This window comes from Meriones unguiculatus, chromosome 1, assembly GCF_030254825.1.
Source record: "Meriones unguiculatus strain TT.TT164.6M chromosome 1, Bangor_MerUng_6.1, whole genome shotgun sequence".
NCBI classification, from domain to species: domain Eukaryota; kingdom Metazoa; phylum Chordata; class Mammalia; order Rodentia; family Muridae; genus Meriones; species Meriones unguiculatus.
The window spans coordinates 45592217-45620015 of record NC_083349.1 but is presented as its reverse complement, the minus strand read 5'-3'; the positions used below and the strand labels follow the sequence as shown (position 1 = coordinate 45620015).

General features: G+C 41.9%; 1 protein-coding gene across 1 annotated transcript in view; it reads right to left on the bottom strand.

Annotated features, from left to right (window-relative positions):
* Jak2 (Janus kinase 2) overlaps positions 1–18193 on the bottom strand; it is a 63413-nt gene extending 45220 nt beyond the window's left edge. Inside the window, exons 1-3 of the mRNA XM_021634233.2 lie at positions 18138–18193; positions 17737–17819; positions 8529–8776 (exon numbers count right to left, since the gene is read on the bottom strand). Coding sequence (XP_021489908.1) covers positions 8529–8751 — 223 coding nt within the window. The 5' untranslated portion in view covers positions 8752–8776; positions 17737–17819; positions 18138–18193. The remainder of the gene's footprint in view (positions 1–8528; positions 8777–17736; positions 17820–18137) is intronic.
* Positions 18194–27799: the final 9606 nt, after the last annotated feature.

Sequence of the window (27799 nt, the reverse complement as noted above, 5' to 3'; positions counted from 1 at the left end):
AAGCATGCTACCTTCAAAGGCAAAATTTAAAACTCAGCAGATAGTTTTCCAGTAAAACCACAGAAGCTGAGTGCAGTGGTATGAATATGAATGGCTTTTATGAGTTCATCTACTTGAGTGCTTTGAAGTGTGGCCCTGTTGTCAGCTCTCTGGGCCTCCTTGTGCATCAGCATGCTCTCAGCTAACGCTCCAGCACCATGCCTGCCTGCTGCCATGATGGCCATGTACTCTAACCATCTGGAACTGTGAGCTCCAAAGTAAATGCTTTTTTTGGTAAGTTGCCTTGGCTGTGGTGTTTTGTCATGGCAATGCACAGACCTGGAGGACTGGGGAAGTATTTAAGTCAACAATAATATAAGTACCTAGTATTGTTTAGAGTGTATAGAGCAGTAAAGTCTGCCAATAATACAGAGAATAAAAAAGAATGGAGGGAAGCTACTACAATGTTCTTGAGTTGGCTGGAAAATTTCTACTAGTATAAGATTGTCAATAAGCCAAAATGTTCCTTAGAGTAACAATCAAGTGAAGTTTACAAACACTTTATCAAAATATCTGATACACAAGATCAAATAAATGAAAATTCTTGTTCAAAACAGGAAAAAAGGAAACAAATTAAAAACAAGAGGAACAAATACCAAGATAGTATATTAGCAATTATATGAAATGTAATTAAAACCATAACAGTCTATTACTCTGGATTTTAAGATTTTGTGTTACTTATAAAAGATTAACTATAAGGACACATATTGGAATTTGAAAAGAAGGAAATATTACATACTATCCAAACTAAAATGAAAAGAAACCTGGTAAGTCAATAAACTAAACTTTAAGAAAAACATTGTCTAAAAAATGGGAGTAGGGTTCAAGTCAACAGAAAAACTGAAGAATGATAAATGAAACTTATATGCAACTAATAAGACTTATTCAAATTATATGAAGCAAAACCTGTCAGAATGAAAATAAGCAGCACATTTCAAAATCTCTCAGAGCCTGGTCAATTTATATATATATATATAAATTCTAAACTATCTGAGAATAATATACCTGCCAAGCATAGAACACACAATTTTCAAATGCATACAAAACATTTTTAAAAAAAGAGCTGATCACCTGGAGCTAGACACACCTCCTGCTCCTGGGAAAGACCTGTACCAGGGGCTTACAACCACTACAACTCCAGGTCTAGGGGATCTCACATCCTCCTGCGGCCTTGAAGGACACCAAGCACACTCCTGGTGCACACACAGGTATGTGTGAACTTACACATACACATAAAACATGAGCTCTGGTTGTATAGTTTCTGGTCCTCACACGGTTACAGCCAGTGCTTTACACGGGGAGCCATCCCTCCCAAACCTTTTTATTGTTTGTTTTCACTGCAACTCCTGTTTCACCCCAGCTGACTTTAAGACAAATCAACACGGCAATAATTCTGTTGGTGGGTATATAATGTATAGAGACATACGTTCAGTAAAGAACAGGATGGAGGAGCAGAGCTCTATATAAGCATGGCTTTCGTGTACTAGTGAACAGAGCTATATATAAGCATGGCTTTCATGAACTAGTGAAGCTAAAGTTACACTAATTCAAATAGATTTATAAGTTTAAAAGATTAACTCTCATCTTTAGTATAACTTCAGTAAACCCAAGAGTATGTCAAAAGTGAGATTCAGAATGATGTCCTGTGGTGGTCTGAATAGAAATAGCCCCATAGACCCATGTGTTTGAATGCTTGGCCCACAGCTAGTGGCACTCTTAAGAGTATGGCCTTGTTGGAGGAAGTGTGTCACTGTGGAGGCGGGCTTTGAGGTCTCATCCTTGTTCAAGCCACTCCCAATGACACAATCTCCTGCTGCCTTTGAATCTAGATGTAGAACTCTCGGCTCCTCCAGCACCTTGTCTGCCCACATGCTGCCGTGCTTCCCACCATGATGATAATGACCTAAACCTCTGACACTGTCATCCAGCCCCAATTAAATGTCTTCCTTTATAAGAATTGACATGGTCATGGTGTGTCTTTATAGCGATGAAACCCTAAGACACATATCAACAAAAATATTAAGCACAAAAAAGGCAATAGAGAAAAAATAAATTATGTAGAAAAGAATAAAATAGAAGTTAATACTCCCTATCATTATTTCAATTGCAAATTCACACAACTATCCCATTAAAGGCAGAGATTCCTTAAATGAATAAAAATATATGGCTTTTAACTATATGATGTCCGTAAGAGACTCACTTGAAATCTAAAAATGTAAATAGGTTGAGAAGAGGAGAAAGATGGGAAAAGTTCATACAAATAATAACCAAAAGGAAGCTAGCATGGTATACTAATATCAGAAAATAAGATTTAAAGTGAAAAATTAACAAAGACAAAAATATTATCATTAAAAAAGATAGAACACCAAAAGACAGAACAATTATCAATATGCTCTTGAACCAAAAACTTAGAGAAGTAAAGGGGAAAATAGACTCAGCGATGATAACTGGACAATTCAACACACTATTCTCAATAATAGGCATGAAAACTGCAAAGAACAATAAAGGCAAAAATTTAAACAACACTACAAATCAACTAGGTATAACGGACACATAAAAATATTTTCCCCACAGAGCAGAACACATATCTTTAAGTGAATGTAAAATGCATTCCAGGTTTATACATCTCAAAACCAATGTCAACAAATATTTAAGTTTAATAATCATCCACAGTATGTTCTCTGGCTACAATATAATAAGTAGAACATTAAAAAAAAATTTAATTTCACAAATGTTAGAATTAAACACTCAAGGGGAGAGAAGAGAGGCACACCAACTCTGAGGTACTAAGGATGAGATAAACAGTGTAAAACTCACTGTGTAATTATCAGGCCTTTGAGGTCTTACTATAAGCCCTCCCTCTCATGCTCATTTTCCTGTAAATAAGTACATACTAGAGAACTGGGCAATTGACTCCCTAATTGGCAGCGTTTCTCTTCCTGCCCCAGCTGCCTTTAACAAAAAACTAGACAAAGAGCCAGCTGGACTACCCTCATGCCAACACTGGCCATTCTGGGCACTCTACAGACTCCCTAAGAAACGACACAACTGCCTGTTCTAAAGGCTGAAGCAGTCTCGGGCAGCAATATTTCAAATGGTTGTACTGGACTTTTACTATCGTAAGACTTTGAGAACTGGAGGTGATCAAGCAAGCATTCCCTCTCAGGCCAGAACAAAACGCTGCCCTTGGTGGCCCGACAAATGAATGCTGTGACTGGTCCTAAAGGGACAGTGCTGTTACTGGTGAAAATACAAACCTTCCTTTACAGGCAAGGCCTATTGTGATTGGTTCAAACACTCCCAGCTGTCCCAAGTGAGCCAGCCAAGAGCCATTACCCTTTTCCGCTTCCCTCACATTTTAACATTAGCCAACGACAAACTTCTCTTGAATGGTCTTTTAGTGTCTACTTTGAATACGGTGGTTGAGCTGGTAACAGGAAGAAGTAGCAGGTAAGAGAACAGTAGCAGTGGTAATAGCTTAGTAGTTAGGAATTCAGCTGTTAAAAAAAAAAAAAAAAAAAAAAAAATCAACAAGGGACCAAAACGCTTGACAGCTGAAGAAGAGGCAGAAAGTTCAAGAGAACAAGCCTGGCAAAGGAGACAGCTGAGGTACAATAAGGACAAGAGCCTGAGGCCCAAGAATAAACATGTTCTGTAAAGAGGCAGAGGAGAGAAACTGCAGGCCTGTGATCCCGGGAGCCTCCAGACCTGTCAGCCCTTTAGGAAAGGATCCAGATAGCCCAAGCCTAAAAGCTCCAATACTGGCCGTTGTCAAGAGCTGAGGAATCCCAATATCTAGGCCTGCCTGGGATCTAAAACTCTAGTTGCTGCCAAGGGCTAAGAGATAGCAACTTCCTATGAGTACACAAGAGCAGCAGCACTTGCAGAGCTAAGAGCCGCACAGGAGCTGTAACACCATAACCGGCTTTTGTTTCTGGGAGTGTCACTGAATACAGAATGGCTAATGACCGACACCTGAGAGACTGTGGCGTACTCACCCTAAATGGGTGTCTCTATCACACCCCTCCTCCCAAGGCCCAGGCATCTATGAGGAGGAGGCGGTAGAAATATTTTAAGAGCCAGAAGTAGTAGATATTTCCACGGAAAACAATGTTTTCCAGATACTACATGGCTGATGCACGCAAGAACACTCAGAGACCGTGATCACAAACACAAGACCTGCACAAGCTCAAACTAGACAAAATCCCAGCACAGAGAGAAAGATTATGAAGTTGAGTGGTAATGGGAAGAACTGGGAAGAGTTGAGGAAGGGAAAAAAATTATTAAAATATATTAAGTAGAAAATTAAATTAAATTAGATAATTAAATTTTTTAAAATAAAAGTATAACATTTTAAAATAATTACTGAAATCTCAGCTATCCTTTATGTAGAAATGACAAATTAATCACAAAATTCATGGGGAAAAAAAATTAAAGGAACTAAAATTGCCAAATAATCTTATAATAGAACAATAAAGTCTAGCAACTCCTACTTTGTGTTTACAAAACTTGCTACAGGACTAGAGAGACAGTTCAATGCTGGGAGCACCAGAGTAGCATATGCAAGGCACTAGGTTCAGTTTCCACACTGCAAATAATAAGCAGTAACTCACTACCAAGCCATAGTGATCCAAGCAGTACGGCAAAGACATTAGACAATGAGCATTTAACTACACATCATTTCAACAAAGTAAAACAAGACTTTTTACAGCATATATATATATATATATATATATATACATATGTATGTATATGTGTGTGTGTTCTGTACATATGTTTTGTATATATTCTTATATATTAGCTAAAATATATATTTATATATAACATATATACTTTATATAAACAAAACATATATATATATGTTTAAAAAATTGTGTGTGCATGAGTGTTTTGCCTTCATGTATGTTCGTGCACCAGTAGGTGTGCCTGGTGCTCTTGGAGGTCAGAAAAGGGCACTGGATTCCTGGGAACTGGAGTTATGGATAGTTGTGGTGCTAGGAAGCTAGGATCTCCGTAGGAGCAACAAGTGCTCTTATCCTCCGAGCCAACCCTCCAGCTCTATACGCTTATTTTTAAACATCAGCCTTATTGGTAGATGGTGGATGCTAAACATGAAAAAGGGAAGCAACCTACTCCCCCTAAACCAAGATATAAGAAACGTAACAGTATATTAAAAACAGCCTATTAACTTACCTTTAACCTTGTATCAAGAAAGAAAAAAGGTTTATGAAAGACCGAAACAAAAGGTTTAGTCCTTGAGATGGCTAATGCAATCTATTTTCATAGCTACATATTTTTCTTCCTCATTGTTCTACGCTCCCCAGTCTCCTCTCACTTAATAGAGCTATAGCTATAAAATTACTGAAGTAGAATGGATTTGCTCCATACTTGATCCTTATTCATTGGTTTCTGAATTTTAAAATGCTGTAGATAAAATAGAGTGATGGTCATATTTCAGGTGCTTATGCCTTTTCACTCATATCCTGAATCTGATAAATAATAAATTATCAGTGATACCAAACAGGCTAACTGTGCAATTTATCAATTTATCTGATCTCTAATATAACTGAAGTAAAACTGTCACTAAAGTGAAACACACAAATTTTAGCTTTAAATCTTGTTATGTGTCCACGTATATGCCTTAGAGCTCTACTGCTGAGCTGCAGCGCCAGCTCTTTAAAAATTAAAATAAAAAATAAACTTTAAACTACTTAAAACAAGTTGGGGTACAGCTATTTTGAAATTCCTAACATAACTTCCTCACAGGGCTGAAGGGCACTTGCTTCAAAAGCACGAAGACTTGGGCTCAAATTCCCAGAACCCAGGTAAAAAAGCCAGGATGGTGTGTGTTTGTTTATAAACGTCACACTATGGGGAGTGGACATGGAGGACTGGACAGCTTGCTGGACGTGATTATAATAGCTCCAGGCTATTATAATCCCAGTGAAGAGTGGGATTTCCTCTAAATTTAATGGCTCTTCTGACCTATACTAATCAGCTAACCTCATCTAGACTGTTAAATAAACTTAAATTACTGTTAATGTTATATAACATTAGTACATACAAACAAATTAATGTTAACATTTCATGAATATTATTAGATATTTAATTTACCTGTAGCACTGTAATCATACTATTACTTAAAAGTCAAATATCAACTGGTCTTTTTATTAAAAGAACAGATTTAATTTAAATACCACGTTTCTTATATAATTTCAGTGGTCCTTTAAAATGTATCAGTTCTGCAGAAAGAATTATAGAGTTTCAGATAGGCCATAAAAATGTAAAATTGTTGTGGTAGTGTGAATAAAAATGGCCCCTATAGGCTCACAGATTTGATTGCATGGTCATCAGGGAGTGGTGCTGTTTGAAAGGATCAGGAGGTGTGGCCTTGTTGGAGGAAGTATGTCACTCAGGGTGGGCTTTGAGGTTTCAAAAAGGCCATGCCAAGCCCAGAGCTTTCTCTTCCTACTGCCTGCAGATCTGAGTGTAGATCTACTTCTCTCGGCTAGTTCTCCAGCACCAGGTCTGCCTAAGTGCTGCCATGCACTCTTCCAGACCATAATGACAATGGACTAAACCCCTGAAACTTGAAGCAAGCTCCAATTAAATGCTTTATTTTATAAGTGTAGGCATAAGGTTACTGTTTAATTCAAATGCTGATTTCTACACCCCTCATATCTGGCTGCAATCCCTGCCCTGAGAATCTCCTGTTTCAGTGTTCTGTAAACACTCTGCCCAATTGTCCCTTGATATGCCAGTAAAGCAGCTTACAGCCAATCGCTGAGCAGGGACAGACTAGGATTGGACTTCCTGCCCTCAGGGAGGAAGAGTTAAAGGAGGAAGTAAGAGATTCAGCCATAGGCAGAGTCCAGAAGACATCAGGAGAGAGAGCTGAGCAAAAAAGCCATCAAGTGCAAGTATCTCTGTCTGGGATTTACGCTGGAAGAAAGCCAGGCTAGAGAGTTAAGAATAGAGTTATTACTACTCAGTTGTATTGCTGTGAAGCTTATTAAACAAATAACATAATAGATAGCCAGGTTAAGAGAACGGCTGAGAAACAAACACAATTTTATAAAAATAACCGTAACATGAGAGTTGCCATAGTCATGGTGTCTCTTCATAGCAATACAACACTAAGACACCTGCTTCATCAGAAGGTTTCAAGAAAAAAAGGATCTCAAAGTACACACACAGACACAGACATTCACGTAAGAGAAATGTACATATTGTGTTGATAGAGAACTTCAGGAGTAGAAATAAATGATCTGCTGTCTATAGCTGGAAAATATTTAATTAAAAATTTACCCAGGAGCTGGAGAGGTGGCTCAGCAATGGAGAGTACTGAACACTCTTGATGAGGACACAGGTGGCAACTCACAACCATCTGTAGCTCATGCCCTCTGCTGGCCTCCACAGGCACGAGGCACACAAGTGGTTGAGAGGCATGCATGCAGGCAACACACACACGCACATGCACACGCACACAATAAAGGTAAATAAGGATTTTAACCAAATACATACTCAGACATTCTAACAGTGTACTTCCACACTGTGCTCAGGATATAGTCTTAAGATTTATTCATGAAGCTGGAGATGACAGCTCCTATCTATAACCTCAGATTTTGAGAGACTAAGACAACAGGATAACAGCAAGTTCAAAGCCAGTCTGGGCTATACAGTCAGTTCCAGACCAGCTTGGGCTACACAGCAAACCCTGTATCACTGACTTATGACATATGCCATGACAACATTCTTTTTATTCCTTTTTAATTTTGCCATTAATTTATTTATTCACTTTATATCTTGATTGCAGCCCCCTTCCACCTCTCCTCCCAGTTCCACCCTCACATCCCCAATCTCCTATTTTCTCCTCCCCTTCTCCTCATGGGCACCAACTCACTCTGGCACAAGTCACAGCAGGACTAAGCACATCCTCTCCCATTGAGAACAGACAAGGCAGCCTAGCTAGGGGAAAGGGATCCAAAGGCAGGCAAAAGAGTCAGAGACAGCCCCCACTCCAATTGTCAGAGGACCCATATGATGACCAAGCTGTCTATCTATTACATATGTGTAGGGGGCCTAGGTCCAGCCCATTCATGTGCTTCGGATGGCTGTCTTTTGGTTGGTTGTCTCTGTGAGCTCCCATGCGCCCAGGTTAGTTGACTCTGTAGGTCTTCCTGTGGTGTCCTTATCCCTCCGGCTCCCTCAGTCTTCCCCCCAACTCTTCCACAAGACTCCCCAAGCTCCACCTATTGTTTGGCTGTGGATCTCTGCATCTGTTTCCATCAGCTACTGATGACAAGATTTTTTAATCACCTATTATGGTCTCGGCAAACATTTACAGGCTTCAATTTGTTTTGACATCCTCCCTATGGCAATCACTTTAAATTCTACTTTCATGTTGTTGTCACTGTTATGCATATAAAAATACAAAGTTGAAATAATAACCTGTAAAGAAAAACAGTGATTTTTTTTTTAATACCTACCACAAGCTTTAGAAGCAGCCACACAAATTTCTTCTGCAACGTACTCTCCGGTAGGAAACGTCAGATGGTCTCCTTCAGCTTGCCCGAGAGAATGGTACAGATACACCTGAAGGACTGGATCTATCTGCTTCACAGAACTAGCATTTGCAGGAATATCACCGTTCTGATGTGCAGATGTGGAAGTCGCCTCCATTTCTGTCATTGTCAGGCAAGCCATTCCCATCCAGACTCTTTTTCAGAACATTGGCCTATTAGAGAAAACAGCAAAGTGACGTTAATGAAAACACCCTCAGATACAAAGAAGTCTTACTGACAGCCATGACCCTGCTAAGGTGAGTAGCTGACTAAACAGTGTACACTGCCATACGGAAAGCACAGTACAAGGCGCCAGACTATGAACTTCAATTGGACAATCATAAAATTCCAGCTGTAAACCTAACAGGGAAGTACAAATGTGTAGCATCAAATAAGCACACATGAACTAGAGATGGTGCAGCCATAAAGAGAACTTACGGCTTTTCCAGAGAAGCCAGTTAGAGTCTCAGCACCTACATCACAAGTGGTTCACAATCCTCTGTAACTCCCGTTCCAAAAGCTCTAACACCCTCTTCTGCCCTCCAGACACCAGGCATGCATGAGTGCATACACACACACACACACACACACACACACACACACACACACACAAATAAATTGGAAAAAAACACTCAAATCAGTTACAGACAACAGAAAGTTTCACACATAGAAATATTGCTTACCACATGAATTACCCTGACACCTGCTTTAGTGAAGGAAGAAAACAATACTTCAACTGGAATAATCTAATGAGCTTTACTAAAGACAGTCAGACTTAAAACTGATTTTGAAAACTGACTGGCTCTAGATGTAGCCTAGGGAAGTACACTGTACTCAAGAGTGGGCCAGTACACTGTGAACCCAACAATTCATTGTCCTAAGTTAAAACAGTAAAAGTTTAACACCCTTGTAGAAAGAGTGAAAACACAGATGGACATTTGTGGCAAGATTGCAAGCCCTCCCCCCCCCCCATTTTAAAGAGAAACTCAATTTTGCTGGGCTCTGCTAAGTGCCCAGCAAAATACATCTTCCCTACTAACAGAGGGCTATGTGCGCCAGTGTCAGCAAACGAGGGTCAAGAAGTCCCTGGGAAGCTTTCTGGGGCACATCCTTAAAAGGAGCTGCGCTGTCAGCATGATCTTCATGCTCCTTCCTCTTTTGTTCCACCTGAATTTGCGCAAGAATTTAGGACAGAGTACTCACCTCAAAACTATGGGGCAATCATGAAAGAAAGGCCAAGAGATAACACACTTGGACATGATTAGCAGCTGACTCAAGGTCATGAGCCGTCTACCTCCCACCAGACATACAGTTACTTATAATGGATGCAATCTTAGCCGATACAGTATAAAGTTAAAGGAAGAAGTAAATGACCACAGAATTTAACTTTATACTGCAGTCAACACATTAGGAAGGTAAAGTAATGGTGTTAAAAGGCTGCAGCTGTGGTGCAGTCAACAGGGGAGCATGAACTCAAGCAGCATGGTAGATGAGAGATGATATAAACACAAGACTTAATGCTACCCAGTGACAAATGGATGTCGAGGAAGCCAGAGAACTCAAAGACACTGTACAGAGTTCAAGCTTACAAGATCTGTAAGACTATTAACATAAATAAGGATGTTGCCCTTTGACAATGAAAGGTGAAAAGAGTGAGAACTGTTTTACACATTTTCATCTACACTGTAGTTAGACAATTATACCAGAATCTAGCTGGAGGCTATAATACAAGCTTGCCTACTTGGAATCTTTTATGACTGGGGTTAAAAACTTGACCACCCCCCCAATATATGTAATAATAGACATAAGGAAAATCCTGGTAATAACAACAAACAATAAACCAGGGGCGGTGGGCTATAGTTAGAGGCAGGAGGAAGGCCACAGGTGACAATATACTATAAAAAGCAAATTAATTATGTAAGCAAAACTATCATCAAACAAAACCTTAAAGCACTTGCAATTGACAAAGCACTGTTCTAAGTACTACAGACATAAGAAAAAATAACTACAAAGAGAATTACACAGGGAGTTCCAAGACTGGAGAGAGACATGGGGGGAAGAGGAGAGAGACAGACACACAGAGAGAATATGAATTACAGCTTGGGCATGGGACCAATGCTCTTTAATAAGAGCATTTGAGAGGCAGAAGGAGGCAGAGCTCTATGAATTTAAGGCCAGCCTGATCTACATAGCAAGTTTCAGGACAGCCAGAGCTACATACTAAGACCCTGTCTCAAAAAAAATAAAGAGATAATTACATTTTGAAACATATTTTTATATACAGCTGTAAGAACTTAAACTGCCAAAGGAAATATTAGGACTATTCATTAGTTATAAAAAAATTTACCTCATGAAATTTTCAGTGTATAAAATAAACAACAAAAAAAGAAAAAAAATCCCAATTGGAAATTGCTTGAACAGATACAAAGTTACAAGTTTTCTGAAGATTATCTGCAAGTAAATATAACAGAACTTTAAAGAATTTTAATTTGTTCAAAGATCTATGAATTAGAAATATTTTTTGTAATTTGTTTTATGTAGTCTTTGTTAGTTATTCAAGCCAATTAAACACAGCAAAAGCAAGGGAAGTTTAACAGTAAGTGTACACATACAGATAAGATCTCTAATACTGCACCTCAGGAATAAGAAAAAAAGACCCTAAACTCAAAGTCAGAAAAAGGAAGAAAATAATTCAGAAAAAACAAAACAAACAGTGAAACAAATTTTAAAAACAATGCAAAGCTAAGAGCTGGTTTTTGAACAGATACAAGATCAATTAAAGTAGATTGTTAGTATTAGAGAGAAATTTTGGTAAGTATACATATTTGTGTTCCCATCGTTTGGTATCCTGTGACTTCCTTCTGGATTCCTTCCGTCCTACTGAAATACATCTTTTAGCAGTCTCCGTGGGTTCTTTCCAAAGATATTCCCTCACTCTCAAAATTCCATCTGTAGGTCTTTTCCTCCAACACACTGAAGACACTACTGTACTGTTTCCTGGTATGTATCGACACAATTAGAGAGTGCGCCGTCATCCAAGGTATCTTCCATCTAGCAATAGAAGACTTTTGCGTTCTTTCTAAGGCAGCAAAGTTTGTTTCTTGGCAATGGTGCTAGCATGTTTTTAATTTACCATGATGAAAGTTTCCTGTACTCTTTTATCAAATGCTTCATGTCTCTACTTTCTATTCCAGGCCAATCTAAGCCTCCAGGCGTTCAAGACACCATGTCATTCCCTCCTATTTCTATTAGCAGAACTCTGTGAACTACAGAGCCTCTCAAGCTTATTTCCACATCTCTCAGCCGCTCCTGCTTATGGTGACGAAGGTAGGACAATGGTTAGCATGGCAGGACTGTGACAGTGCAGGAATAAATTTGAGCACGAGGCACAAAAGGCCACAGGGATGCTAGCAACACCCTGACATGAGTACTGACCAGCTCTGGAGGGTTTGTTGAGTAGTGACCAGCTCTGGTGACAAGCTTCTGAGCATCTGGGAGGCTGTGCACTTAGTACACACTTCTACGAAAAGTGTGTTTTAAAACCTTTTAGAGCCACGTGTCTAATGCTCTGGTCCTTAAGAGGCTAAGGCAGGAAGACTAACCACTGAGAGTCTGAGGTTAGCATAGGCTAGCCGTTGAATTCAAGCCGGCTAGGGCTACAGAGAATGAGGCATTATCTTTGGAAAAAAAAAAATTACCTGAAATAAAATTATTTATTTATTTAAGCTTTTAAAAACAGGGCTTCTCTCGGTGGCCTTGGTTGTCCTTGACTCAGTTTGTAGACCAGGCTAGCCTTGAACTCACAGAGATCTACCTGCCTCTGCCTCCCCAAGTGCTGTGATTACAGGCATGCACCACCGTGCCAGGCTAATTGTTTTAAATTTTAAAATGACTATCTTTCTTGAAGTGTGGCTCACAGGTATATTCACCATTCTGTCTCACCCCAAACCTCCAAGACATACATACACACACACACACACACACACACACACACACACACCGATTACACTGCAGTTGGTGTCACTAATTTACACCGTGTTAGTTTTAGCTGATTAGTACCTTTGTAGCATCTGTCCACACGAAGCTCAGTGTAAAAGACATCTTAGCATTGTTACTTTGACTCTTCCTGAAGAGTTTCGGGGATCTTGGCGACAAGCTGAGACAACAATGTGGTCTTCTCCTAGTTGTGAACCCTACAGAAAGTCACACTCGCCCACACACATGCACCTCCACTTCTGAAGTCACAGCAAAGCAAACACACCTCCAAACAATCAAATTATCAAGAAAACCAGTGAACACTTTGTGCGCTCACACTGTAGAAAGTAAGTTCCTTGGCTGTCAAACCTGTAGCTTTCACTTAACATGGACAAATATTAAAACTAGAATAATAGTTGGAGAAAACTGTAAGCTTTAAGACAACCATTTTTAAAAGGTTGAGCGAAACTGAATAGTTCATTAAGATATATACATATATTAAACCAAAAACAGCTTTAAAAACAAAGTTAAACTCAAAATACACTAATGGGAGACAGTATCTGCAAGATACTGAGAATTCTCTAGTTCTTGAAATGCAAGCCGTTCCAAGTGTTTAATTCTGAACTAGCAACTAAGTTGTTCCTGTTCTGTGTAGGATTTCCTCTCAGATAAAATGAAATGCACTATGCAATCACAGTCTGGACCACGCTCTTACATGTCACTCATATGTCATAAATCTATAAATCATCTCTATAAATCATCATCTGCACTAAGTTCTCAAGCTCCCTCTCCACCTGTCCCTGCCCCCACCAAGAGCCACCATTCTGACCTCTCAAAGGTCAGGTTACTGATCTTCTTTCATTACTCGGCTGAAAGTGTCCTGAAGGTGAAAAGTGGGTGTCTCATTAATTATTTCATTCATAGTCCCTGACACCAAAATTATGTTAAATATATGAAGCTTAAATAGGCACTAATGATTTTTAGCATATGAAAGCACATACATTAAAAAAACCTCAAATACAATCATTTTAAAATCTAATAATATCCAAATTTACTCCTACACTTTAGAATTCTAAAACACTTGATTTTTGAAACAATGAGAAATGACCATGAGAAAATGGCATACTACATTAGCAAACTATTAAACTAGAAGCCAAGGGGCATAAAATTGGTTTTAATCCATCCTTATTGCAAACTAATTATGTTTGATAAGGAAATTTTACTATCCTTGTTTCTGTAATTAATAAACCTAAAATGTTCCTCTTCATTCCTAAAAGCTTGTAACTTTCATTCAGGTAATGTATAACCTAACACTAAAGTCTTCATTTAAGTGCTGAAAGGTGACAAGGAGAAGAATGATTATGTTTATTAAAAGAGAGAGTTTTTAGACATTTCATATACAATTAAAACACAGACTAGACCTTTACAAGAAAAGGATTTGGAGGAGACATGGCTCAGGAGTTCAGAGCTTGCTACTCTTCCCGACAGCCCAAATTTGACTGTTGCCCGCAGGGCCCACTGCCTCGTGACTGCCTGTAAGTCCAGCTTCAAGGGACCTGATGCCCTCTTATGGCCTTCCCAGGCACCCATATTCTTGTCATTCTCTCTCTCTCTCTCACACACACACACACAAATACTAAAAATAAAGAATGGGGTAAAAAGAATTTAGTCAACCCAAAATACAGCATTATTTGCATGGACAAAAGTATGAAAAACACAGTGTGTCCTGGGACATGCAGGTCCCAAAACCGAGAATTAAAAGCTAGCTAAATGATCAGACTACGCTTTTCATGTCTCCACTTAGCTAGAAATAGGCCACCTGAAAACACTATAGTAGAGATATAAAAAGCAGCTAGTATCTCTACACTAGCCTGGCAATGTGCGTGTGTTGCAATCAGAAACACATGCCACTTTTAATCCAACAGTCCCTCTTCTGTTTAACAAACAAAATAACACAAACACAAAAATACTATTCTGAATTATAAAACATTAAATGTGCTACTTGCTCAAGAAAATACATTTTAAGAGTGAATTTTTTCCAAAAGACAAGCACAGATAAGTATTTGCTCTACATGAATAAAAAGTACCTCAGTAACTCACGGAGACTGGTATTATGTAATACTGCACATTGGGGATTTTCATATTTTAGTTTTTACACCACATTCAGCCAGCTGGCTGTTTTTGTAAATAAACCTTTATTGGAACACAGCATGGCATTTTATTTATGTACTGCCTGTGACTGCTTCTGTACCACAAAGGTACCACTGCCGACAATCTTACCAGCACCGTTTGAAAACTACCTGGTCTTTTACAGAAAAACTGCCAACCAGTTTAAGTCGGTGATTCTCACAGGGTGGTGGTCTCTGGATCAAAATCACTGTCTTACCTGAAAACATGTAAGAAATGCACAGGACCCCCTCCAGACCCACAGTGAGTCCCGTATGTGTTCTAGGAAGACCTGGGTTAAGAGTCAGTTCTACATTGGCTAGGAAGGGATGAGGCCCCACCTAAACTCTGCCTCGAGGAAGTAGATAAACCTAAGAAAGCCTCAGGGGGACTGTGAGAAAAGACTTAACCTGGGGTGAGGAAAAAACGCTACTGAACCCTTTGAAACGAGATGCTTCGTGCGCAATGCTGGCGAGTCGCCTCTACAGCAACAGAAAACACAAATGTGAGGTGAGTCAGCGCAGAAGGCTGAAGCAGTGTGTTATTTAGGGGCCTTTATTACTGAGATAAACTACTCCTGATCTAGGAGATTGTGAGGAAATGCGGGGGGGGGGGGGAGCTCAAAACTGTCTTTCTAGCCCACAAACTGTGATTAAAATAAGAAAGGCAGAGACCTGGTTGCCATGGCAGCAGGGAAGCGGAAGAGAAGTTGGCATCTCAGTGTCTCCTGCCTTCCACTTATTCTATGACCTCCTGCAATCCAAAGCCCGGTAACAAAAGCTTAAAGCAAAAGCCTCTGAGGGACATTCAAGACCCAAATTATAGCAGTAGTATAAAATACCAGTTTCATTTGGGACAAAAAGATTATTAAAAACACAGTAGTAAAAGAGCTGTGAAGAATAAAATTAAAACTATGAAATGACCAGAGTAACAGATGCAAATAAGGACGAATTATAACGTGAAGGAACCCAGCAGAAACCATGTAGGCTATTAGGAGCACTGTGTTAAGCCGTTATGAACTGTTATTAGCTTTGAATCAAAAATTGTTATCGGAAAAGCTAATGCAAACAAATGAAGATGTTCCCAAACTATCTTCACCTGGGAATCCTGAAGTTAGCAATTTCTTCATGACATTTTAAGCCAAGGAAATACTCAAGTAGGTTCAAAGAACTTAGCATTAATGTTCTTAGGGTTCAGTGTGGCTTGGGGTACAGACAATCCCTCAGCCCTGGTATCGTCCTAAGCATTGCCACATTGTCATTGTCATGTCTTGCTCCATTCTAAGTGCCATACAGTCAATAGCTGCCTTTTACACAGTAAGCTCTGTAAATACAGCTTTACAAAGACATGCCATTGTAAAAATGGATGGAACGCTCTAACTCTGAAACCACCTCACGTACATGGTGAAGACCTGAGGTCCCTGGTGCTCTAGCACCTGGAACACAGTTTGGGAAACACAACTAAGTGAAGGGAGCCTAAAAAGGAAAAACTGTCATGGAGGAGGAGCGGAGGAAATGTCTTTGCACAATTAACCACAAGAGGGCAGCACCTCGGGGCTCAGGAGTCAGACCCTTTACACACAAAGGCTGTAAATACACTAATATGCAGGTTGTCCATGCTCTACGGGATAAAGCACCAGGAGCAGAACATCCATGCCCTGCCTAGCTGGGAACCTCCTTTGCCTGCCCAGCTATGGGTAGCTAAGACTTTCACAAGTGGCCAAACCATTTCCTACCCTGCATTCATCCTATCAGTCCTCACATAATCTTCTAAGGAAATGAATCATAAGTAATACAGCTGTTAGCTGGCAAGAACACCATTATTTTAACTTAAGTCTAAACACTCAGATCTAACGTCAAAGCCAATGCCCTTTCCTATTTTGCCAGAAAAGGACCCCATCTTTCAAGAAGAACCTATCCAGGTGAAGTAGAGAAAAATACATTTCCACATTCAAGACACCTTCAAATCATAAAGAAAAAGACACTAAAAGAAACAAATGAAGCAGATCGGATGGTGGCGCAGGCCTTTAATCCCAGCACTTGGGAGGCAGAGGCAGGAGATCTCCGAGTTGGAGGCCAGCCTGGTCTACGGAGCAAGTTCCACAATACTCCATAACAAAAGTAAAAAGAAATGTAAGTGCCTATTTAGCCAACAGGTACTGCAGCTTTCTTATACAGGTAAATGCTGATGCCCCTGTGTAGCACTACTGTTAGGAAAAGCCCTGGACACATCCAGTCTGCAGATGTCACACTCAAGCAAATTCACACACAACCAAATGATCCTGACACTTGGAATGGTAAACAGGTGAAGGATCTGGAGAAAGAGGACCAAAACTTGATGATTCATTTTCAAATCCGTTGGGAACTGTATCAGAATATTTGCAGTAAGCCAACAGCTCACTTGTACAAACCTATTATGAAACCAAAAGCAACCTCCGACTCCCTTATTCCCACTTCTGTTTTCCTTCTCCGCAATTCTCCTCCTCTCTGTGACTCACTCAGCTGCTCCTATCCTTTCATTCAGAGAAAAGGAATTCCCCCTGATAGATTAAGCACCACCGGAAAGCAAACTGCGTACATTCAACACAGCAAGCTTGGGCAGGTGAACACAGGAAGCTTCAATGCAGCACCAGAAACCCAGCAGAAACAACCAATGTGTTTCCCTCCACAGGTATTTCTTATTACCTGAAAATTAGGACTCGGGCTGCCTAAAGAGAAAGGGACGGTTTGTTTCTCTCTGCAAGACCAAACTGTAAAACCAACAAAGAACGCTTCTTAAAAGGATCCAAGAGACACAATAAATACTACCCAATTACTCTCCCACAGCAACAGGAAAAGTTCAGCTCTGCCATTTGCGCAGCAAGCAACAATTAGCCCTGCTGTTCCACACAAGCCTCCAGCCTGGCAAGCAGGCACTGGCTCGCAGATCCGCAGACACCCTCGCCTTTAACTGCGGCAACCAGACAGCCCCGAGCGCTAACTAATCCACCCACCTTCGCCGGAGGGGAAGGAAGGGCCTCTTCTGCTGGCGAGGAAAAACAGTTCACATCTTGTTCCCGTCGCCTGCTTCTCGAACCTAAAAACAGAAGCAGCAGTCACTACCTCAGAAACCCAAGGCAAATAGATGCTCTTTTCCCCCCTCCCCTGCGCTGTTTAGATGTCTAGAACAATTTACAGAGGAGTAGGGAAGAGGGGGGGTCGGGTTCTAAGGCACACGGGGATGCATGCATTTATCAACGGCCAGACACTCCTTCCTAGGCGGTCGGAAACCCGCAGGTTTTCTAGCTCTCAAGTTCCCCGCCAGCGGCAGGCGCTAGGCGGGGAGCAGGAGGTGGGATCGCAGGGAGAACCGCTACCCGCCGCCCCCATCCAACAGGCCAGGGACTGCACCCACCGGCGACACGGGTCGGGCCACTCGGGAGCGCCCCGAGGCGCGCAGGAGCTGCTCCTCCGCGTCGCGTCGGGCCGGCCGAGGTCTAGGGAGCCCCGGGGCCGAGCGCGGGGTCGGGCGGCCGCCAGGCTGGGCCCTCGGGGGGGAGGGGGCCCTCCCGCGCGGGCTCGGCCCGCACTCACATCCCGCAGGGGCGGACTCGGCAGCCGCCTGCAGCCGTCGCCCGTCCGGGCGCCACGGGAGCCGGGGCCGCGGCCGAGGCGGGGACGCCGCGCGAGCTCGCCCAGAGCCGGGGCCCGCCCAGCCTGTCAGCGCGGCGGGAGGCCGGCGGCGGCCGCGGCTGCTGCTGCCCGCTGTCTGCGCTCCGCTCGGCTTCCTGCAGCCCACGCCACGCCCACCGCGCCCCGCCCCGCCCTCCCGGGGCCGCGCGCCGCCTCCGCTCGGCCCGCGACGCCAGCCCGGGTCGCCCCTGCGCGGCGGGCGGGCTCCGGCGCGGCGCTGCCTCCGGCGAGCGAGCGGCCTGAGCGGCGGACCTGGGCGCTGGCGAGCCAGTCCGGAGGTGGGCGGGGAGGGGGCGGGGCGGAGCCGGCACGCTCCACTGCGCCTGCGCCGCCCGCGGGCCGAGCTGCCCCGGGCCGGGCCCCGGCGGGGGAAGCGGGCCGCAATCGCGGGCTCCCGGGAAGCGGAGGCGCGCGTGGAGATTCCCGGGGCAGCCCCCGGCCGTGAGCGCGCCAGGAGGAGGAGCGGGGCGGGTTGCGGGCTGGCGCTGCCCCTGGGCGTGCATGCGGCCTCCGCTCGCCGAGGAGGCGGCTGGGAATGAGTCAGCCCGGCCGGGAAGGCCCCGCTGAGCCCGGGTGGACGGGATAGGCGGCCGCTGCCACCGCGGAGACTTTCCCGTCCGGATCTCGCCGCGCCCTCTCTGCTTTCGCTTCCACGTGCCGCTCCCTGCCCTAAGCGCTCGACCCTGGAGACGTGACACCGTGGACCTGGCACCGAGATCCAAGTGCCTGACTTCAGTCCGCCACCGCTTCTGCGAAAGGAGGGGTGGAAGGAGAGGAAAGGGCTCGCGGGGTTCCAAAGAGCCTCGTTCATTCATTCGAGAATGTGCTGACTGCCTGCTGGGCACCAGGCTCCCCGGGATCGGAGACGGAGTCCGCCTCCCTTCTGTGCTGTGTGTTCTAGAAGCCACAGAGTAGGCTCTAAATCTGCACTGCGCTGGGGTTGTGATTGCCGGTGACATGCGCGCGAACACACATGCACGCACACAGTGAAGCCCCTCGGATGAGAGGACACAGGCTAGCTTACTTCGTGTAGCAGAGTGATTTTCAATTCCACCCATTTTCCTGCAAATGTAACAGTTTCGTGTGTGTGTGTGTACCATTTTTCCATTATCCGCCTACCTGTTGACGAACACCCAAGCTGGTTCTACGTCCTAGCTGTTATGAACAGGGCAGCAATAAATATGGATGTGCAAGTATTTCTGTTGTATGTGTCTAATTGTTGTGCAGCTGAGTTATATGGACTCGCTTTGAAGACCAGGCGGGCCTCAAACTCACAGAGATCCCCCTGCTTCTGCCACTGAGTGCTGGCTTTAAAGTCATGCGCCGGCTATTAAATTATTTTTCAAGAATGTAAAAAGATTACTTTTAACTTTTATTTTTATTAATTACAATTTATTCACTTTGTATCCCAGCTGTAGCCCCCTCCCCATCCCTTCCCAATCCCACCCTTTCTCCCTCTTCTCCTATGCCCCTCCACGAGTCCAATGCTAGGGGAGGTCCTCCTCCCCTTCCATCTGACCCTAGCCTATCAGGTCTCATCAGGACTGGCTCGTTGTCTTCCTCTGTGGACTGGTAAGGATGCTCCCCTCCACCCCCCGAAGGTGGAGGTGATCAAAGAGCCAGCCACTGAGTTCCTGTCAGAGATAGTCCCTGTTCCCCTTACTAGGGTACTCATTTGGACACTGAGCTGCCATGGGCTACATCTGTGCACAGTTTCTGGGCCGTCTCCATGCATGGTCCTTGGTTGGAGTATCAATCTCACAAAAGACCCCTGTGCCCAGATTTTTTGGTTCTGTTGCTCTCCTTGTGGAGCTCCTGTCACCTCCAGATCTTTCTATCTCCCCCTTCTTTCACTCTGCAAAAAGTTTGGCTGTAAGTCTCAGCATGTTTTGATACCCTACTGGGTAGAGTCTTTCAGAGGCCCTCTGTCGTAGGCTCCTGTCCTGTTCCCTGTTTTCTCCCTTTTCTGATGTCCATCTCATTTGCCTTTCTGAATGAAGATTGAGCATCTTACCCAGGGTCCTCCTTCTTGATTAGCTTCTTTAGATGTACATATTTTAGTATGATTATCCTATATTAAATGTCTAATATTATTTTATCCATGTGCATATATATGCCACATGTGTGCCAATGCCTAAAACAAGATGGCATTATATCCCCCCCGAAGGTAGAATTAAAGACAGAATTGCCTGAGCTTTTTCTCTAGCTTTAAGTTTTCAAGAATATTGAAGATGTTTTTCTATGCATGTTCATCATGAAAATTTATAGTTTTTTGTTTGTTTTTGTACCCTCTTCTGTTTTAGATATGAGTAATGCTTGTTTCATATAATAAATGTGGTGTTGTTGGGTTTTTTTCTTTATAATTATGGAACAGTTTGAGAATATTTGGAACTAGCTTTTCTTGAAAGAATTGAGTAGTGAGTCCTTCCAGCCCTCAGTTTCACTTTGTTAGAGACCCATTTTCTACATCAGTCTTGTTGCTTACTATAGATCTAAAGACATTGGAATTTATTCCTAATTTAGTTTGACCAGGTCATATGTTTAGGAGTTTATCCTTTTTTTCCCCCTACATTTTCCAGTTCTTTGAATTTAAATGTACAAAGTATTTCTTAATGATCTTTTAGGTTTTACTGGAATCTGTTGTACCATCCAATTTTTTGTCTCTAATGTCATTAATTTTGAGTATTTTCTCTCATTCTTTTAGTCAGTGTGACTATGGATTTGGCAATCTTGTTTGGTTTTCCCAGAGAAGCAACTCTTTGATTGGTTTCATGTACTGTTCTTTTAGTCCCAATTTTATTAATTTCTGCCCAGATCTTTATTATTTCTTGCTGTCTGCTGCTTTGGGGTTAGGCTTCTCCCTTCTATTTATGTATCTGCCATCACACTGGTTTTTCTTTTTTAATGTAAGTATTCATAGCTATAAACTCTCCTCTTAGAACTGCCTTAACTGTATCCCAAAGATACTAATAAGCTGTGTTATCATTTTTGTTTGATTTTAAGAATTTTTAAATTTTTCTTCCTGATTTCTTGAATGGCCTACTGATTCTCCATGAAATATAATATTCAGCCTCAAGTATTTCTTCAGTTTCTGTGGTTTCTTCTGCTGTAGACTTCTAGTTTCACTGCGGTATGATCTGGCAAGATACAATAAATTAGTTTGATTTTCTTTTATTTATTAAGATTTGTTCTCTTGGGACCGGAGGGGTGGCTCAGTGGTTAAGAGCACTGGTTGCTCTTCTAGAGGGCCTGGGTTCAATTCCCAGCACCCATATGGCAGCTCACATCTGTCTATAACTCCAGTTCCAGGGTTTCTGACACCCTCACACAGACATATATGTAGGCAAAACACCAATGAACATAAAATAAAAATAAATTATTTTTTTAAAAGACTCACCTGGGTGTGGTGGCACACAATTTTAATCCCAGCACTCAGGGAGACAGAGGCAGCAGGATCTCTGTGAGTTCGAGGCCAGCCTGGTCTAAAAAGTGAGTCCAGGACAGCCAAGGCTGCACAGAGAAACCCTGTCTTGAAAAACCAAAGGGGGTGGGAGGAGACTTGCTCTCTGACCTAGAATGAGGTTTGTTTTAGAGGAGGATCCAAAAGCTGCTGATGTAGATTCTGTGTCTGTTGGATTAAAACATAAACACACACACACACACACACACACACACACACACGTATATATTAATCTTAAGTTATTTAATCTATAGTGTAGTTTTGTGGATTTTGGTGGGGGGTTGTTTTTTGTTTTGTTTTCTATTTGTAGGAAAGGTTTCTCTGTGTAGTCCTGGCTGTCCTGGAACTCCCTCTGTAGACCAGGCTGGCCTCAAACTCAGAGATCTGCCTGCTTCTGCTCCCGAATGCTGGGATCAAAGGTGTTGACCACCTACACTTCTATGCAAAGTCCATCATCAAGAGAAGCTGGAGCAGAAGCTCAAAATAAGGAACCTCGAGACAGTAGCTGAACTAGGTACCATGCAGCAAAGCTGCTTACCAGCTTGATACACATGGTTTATGCAGCACGCTTTCTTATACAATCCAGGACCACCTGCCCAAGAGTACCACCAACTGTAATGGGCTAGGCCCTCCAAGGTCAATATTCAGTCAGGAAAATGATGCCACAGACTTCCCTACAAGCCAATCTGCCGGAGGCACTCCCCACCGCCCACCGCCCACCGCTCAGTGGGGTTCCGTCTGCCCAGATGACTCTAGTTTGTATAAAGTTGACAAAAACTAAGCTACATGGTCTTCAACTTCTTTGCTGTGTTACAGTTTTAAATAAATAATTGTTTAAAATAGATGGGTAATTTATGCCATTACATTTTTGAAAAACAAAACTATTCACCACCATGCCCAGCCTTATATTGCAGTTTAACTATGAGATTTCTCTATTAATTTTTCTTTCAGATAACCTCTGTGAATACGCAGTTGGGTCACTGAAATCATCCCTCTTATTACGTGAGGATTTATCTAAACTTTTATGTTCATTGGTGTTTGCTTTGTAAAATCGAGACTGCCTGTATTCAGTGTGTATATATTAATGTTTGCTATGCTTCTTGAGAAATATTTCCTTTATTGCTATGTAGTGGGCCCTTCTTTATCTCTTCTAAGTTTGGCTCGGGCTCTACTTTATCAGACATCAGAAATGCTATGTCAGCTTGTTTTCAGTTTCCATTCATTTGCTTGGTTGACTCCCAACCTCTTACTCTGGGTCTGCGGGTATCCTTTGCTAGTTTTGTTTCTTGAGGACCTCAGACACTTAAATCTAGTTTGTTTGTTTTTTGTTTTTTGTTTTTGTTTTTGTTTTTGTTTTTAGCCCAGCCAGCCAGTCTGCATCTTTTTATTGGTAATCTGAGATTGTCTATAATAGGTTATTGCTGATTACTGAGAGACATTCATTAATTCTTGTCATTTTCCGTTGTGTTATTGCTAGTTCTGTTCTTCCTCTGCTCTGAGCATTAGTTGTTTGCTGGTTTGGTGCCTTGACCATGTTGGATTCCTGTTTGGCTCTTTTTATTCTATTCCTCTCAGGAAATGGATTCTTTCCTGTGTTCTTATGATTGAGACTCCCCCCTCCTCAGTGTATAATATTCCTTGGGGTGATTTTAGATAGATAGATAGATAGATAGATAGATAGATAGATAGATAGATAGATTAGCTTCACCCTGTTCTGCTTTGCATTTCTGACCTGCCAGTCACAAACTTGGCTCATGCTTGGTTTATATGTCTATTTCCCTGTCTTCCCTGGAGATAGCATCTTGGTAGGCGGTTGTCTGCTTTCAGAGCTTGACCTATACTGTCTCATTCTTTGCATCTGATGTTACTACGACATGTCTGTTTTTATAGATGACTTGGCCTTATCCCTAAAACCTTTAGTACTATTTCTTTCCTTTCTAACCCTAAGCTCTTGACTACAACATATGACAAAATGGCTTTTCTCTGGTTATATCTACATGGAATTCTGGAATTCCTCTTGTGTTTGGATGTTCATCTCTTTCTTAGATTTTTGGGTGGAAGGGAAGTTATGTTGTAATATTGCTGAATATATTCTTTATATCTTTAGTTTTATATTTTATTTCCTTTTTCCATTCCACAAATTCTTGGGTTTAGAACATTGATAATATCCCAGAGTTCTTGGGCATCGTGTCATGCTCATATTTTTCCTCTTTGGTATTTGGATGTAGCATCTCCTTGACCTTGTCCTCCATTTTATCACTAATGTTCTAGCTTCTGCTTGCTTAAGTTCACTGATCATGCTTTCCATTTTGGTTTGTTTGTCTGTCTGTTTTTTTGAAATTTTCATTTCCAATGCTTCTGTTTGGTTCTATCCAAATCCTTCTCCATTTCCTTGCTAATTTTTCTTCTATCTTGTTTAGTTTTCCATCCATATTGTTAATTTTCTCATCTATTTTGCTAATCATTTCCTCTGTTCTGTGGATTTTCCCTCTCAGGTCCTAGTTGAATTCCTTTGCTTGTCTGTGTCATCTTTGATGACATTCATCACTTTTGAAGTCTTTCAAAAACTTTATCTGACATTTTACCTACCTCAGTATGTTTGAATTCAGTGATTGAGGCGTTATTATATTTGGGAGGAGTCCTGTTGCTTTAATTTTCTTATTTCTTATATTTCATTGTGATTTGCAAGTCTGTTGGTTTGAATATTCCTTCTGGTTTTATTTATGGGTCTTCTTGATCAGCAGCCTGTCTTTGAAACCTCAATCCCCTAATACCAATTATAGAAGATTAAAAAACTGCTTTAATTCAAGGAATATCAAGTCATAGAAATAAGGCACATGCTTAAAACTAATTAAAATTTACTAGTATATCACCAGTGTCCATAAAGAAAAAAAAAAAAAAAGGCAAAACTAATGTAGAATGTATTGTGAACCTAAAAGTTATTTAGGGAAACTTTGCAAACAGTGAATTAATGAGATAATAGAAACAAAAGGGGAAAGGCAAGAAAAAAGAAAAAAAAACTGACACAAGATTAAATAAATAAAAGAAAAGAAGAGGAGGAGTATAGAAGAATGTTATGGAAGGGAAGAGAAAAGAGCAAGACATCAGAAAAAAAAATTTAAAAAAGTTCAGTATTAAACACGTAATTAAACAAAACCAAAACTTGGTAAATGTAAGAAAGTGATTAAAAATTAAATATAGATTTTAAGAACTGCATGAGAAAGACAAAATACCACTAAATGTATAGTAGGAAAAAAAACAGAAGGCAAGAAGAAGAAAAGAAAGAACTTTATAAAAAGAAAAAATATTTTTTCAGTAATGGAAAAAACCCATAAACAGTATTAATTGAATACATGAAATTATTTTAAAAACAAAACCAAAATTTTTAGTAAAATAAATTTAAAATACTGCTGAAAATATAGTAAAAGAAAAGGAGGGGCCACGACAAGATAGAGATGAATCAGCTTCTTTCTCGGTCCTTGGAGACTGGAGACAGCCAGTTGCATTCTTGAGAGGGGTCAGATAACTCTGTGGGTTCGTCACTCCTACAGTTTATGCTGTTGTCACACATGTATTGGGCAAGTGTCCAGTGTCTGCCAGAGTCGTCCTCGTCTTTAGTAGCTTCCCTTCTTGGCACCTCGGAGGCCTCTTCTGGCCATACCTGCCTTTGCAGTATGAGGTCTGGACAGCATCCCCCTCCTGAGACTTTGCAGATTATACTGCCTGGGCCGACCAGCGTTCCAGCAGAAGGTGTCTCCCAGATGGGAAACGGAAAAAAAAAAATCGCTGAGATCGGTACAAGCTAAGGACTGGCCTTTGTGCTTTCAAGACCTCTTCAGTATTGACCTGCCAGAGGAGTGCAGCTTGAGTACCAAGTAGCCCAGTGGAGCTTACGCTCTGCCAGGATGTGGGCCAGATGGTGACTGCACACACTGGCCTTCAGTCTCGGGCCATCAGACCCCAGGCTTATTCTCGGTTTCATCAAAGGAGACCTCATTGTCTCTGAGGACAAGGCTGCCTTTCCTTATGTCCTTCACTCCCCGAGCCTGCTACCTTCACTCTTAGCTTCTGAGCATCCAGTCTTCTGCCGCAGAGGCTGCCTCACTCCCAGGAGGTTCAGTCTCGCTCTCTCGAGGTTGTCTCTATAGTCGGGCTTCTGCGGAAGCTCGGTGTTAAGCAATAGCTTCCTTCTCTGGATAGAACCCAGTCCCTGTCCCCTGAGTCACAGAGAATAATAGTGCGTCTACTGCTGACCATCTCCCGGAGGGTTACTGTTTCACCAAAGCCTACAACTGGAGTTGAGGCCTCAGAGAGCTATGAGCTTCCCCTAAGGACAGGACTTTACTCTGTGTCTACCAGGGGACCTGGTTCACTTTTGGATTTTGTTCTCCTTCTCTGACCAGGAATGGCCACCTGGCTGGTGTTCTCTTGGTCTTTCTTTTCAGTAGCCTACACTACCTTTGCAGATTTTCAATTCTTCTCTTCTACCTGGAATATCACCTAATTTATTTTTCCTTATGCTAACTCCCCTCTTCTAATATATTTCATGTAGGCATCTTCTATCCCACAGGCTTACCACAACTCCCTACACTTTGATTTTTTTTTAATGTTAAAAAAAAAAAAAAAGGTGTTATAGCTGGTCACAACATTACAAGCCTATACTGAGCCCATGGGAGACTGAGGCAGAATAATCATGAATTTGAGGACAGCCTGGACTTCACAGCAACTTCAAGGCAAGCCTCAAATAAACAGTAAGACCCTGTCTTGAAGAGAAATAGAGAGCCTTTACAAGCCTGTCACTGAAGGAGATAATAGCAGCCTCTTTGTTTTTTGTTTGTGTGCTTGCTGTGTGTTTTGCTGTGTTTATTCACTTTAGTTGGTTGTGTTGTGCTTGTTGTGTGCTGACGCGGGAACTTACTATGTAGCTGAATTTTGTTCTGCCTCCAGGGTGCGGGAGCCTCAGGGCTGGTGCTCCACAGCCAGAGGAGCCATCTGTCATTCTTAAGGGCAGCATACATCTCAAGGCAAAGAGAGATTTGAGAAAGTCTCTGGCTGGAAAACAGCCTCATACAAAGGATCTCTCCTCAGACAGATCCAAAAAAGGTATTTTGTTTCTTTTCAACACAGAGAAAATATGCTTTTCTGGGGGGAAAAGAAAATGTAGTAGCTATGGAAAGAGGCTAATTTATTTCAGGTCTAAGATGATAAATCAGGATGTCTGAATCAGGTAGACAGAATCCACCAAATAGTTCATTCTGACGTTGGTCCTCTTTAGAGCCACAGAGGAAAATATGTCCTGATGAACAAAATTTTATTTCCCTTGACTAGAGCAGATGGTAGGTGAGAACCAAATAATTTCCCACTCTTTTACCTAAAAGTTTGTCAACTGTTTTAGGTTAGGTAAGGGTAATTATTTGACACAATACGCAGACTATAAAGGACAGCTTTGCTCTGCTTTCAACAACAACAAATTTTTTTTTTCGAAAGGTGGTTTTCCTACATGTACCAAGCTGGGCTTGAATTCATGAGCCCCCGTGTCCTTGAGTAGCTAGGATCACAGATACCAGCGCCAACAACAGCAAAGTTGACTTAATATGGCGAGAGCCGCCTGCTCAGAAATAGTATCTTTTTTTTCTCTTAAAAACAATTCGTTCGAGGATTCACTGTTAAACACAGAAATTCAGGCCGACGGCTCAGCATGTGTGGGTATGGTCACCTGAGCTCAACCCTGTGAAGCTCGATGGTAGGAAAAAAAGAACTGAATTCTACAACTTGTCCTCTGACCTCCACATATCTCTTATGGCGCAGGGGGACGCCACTCACATTCCTGTGCGTGTGTGTTTGTGTGTGTGCTCACGCACATAAGAAATTACGTATGTATGTGAATAAATGCAACAACATAAGAATAGAAAATCTCCATGTTT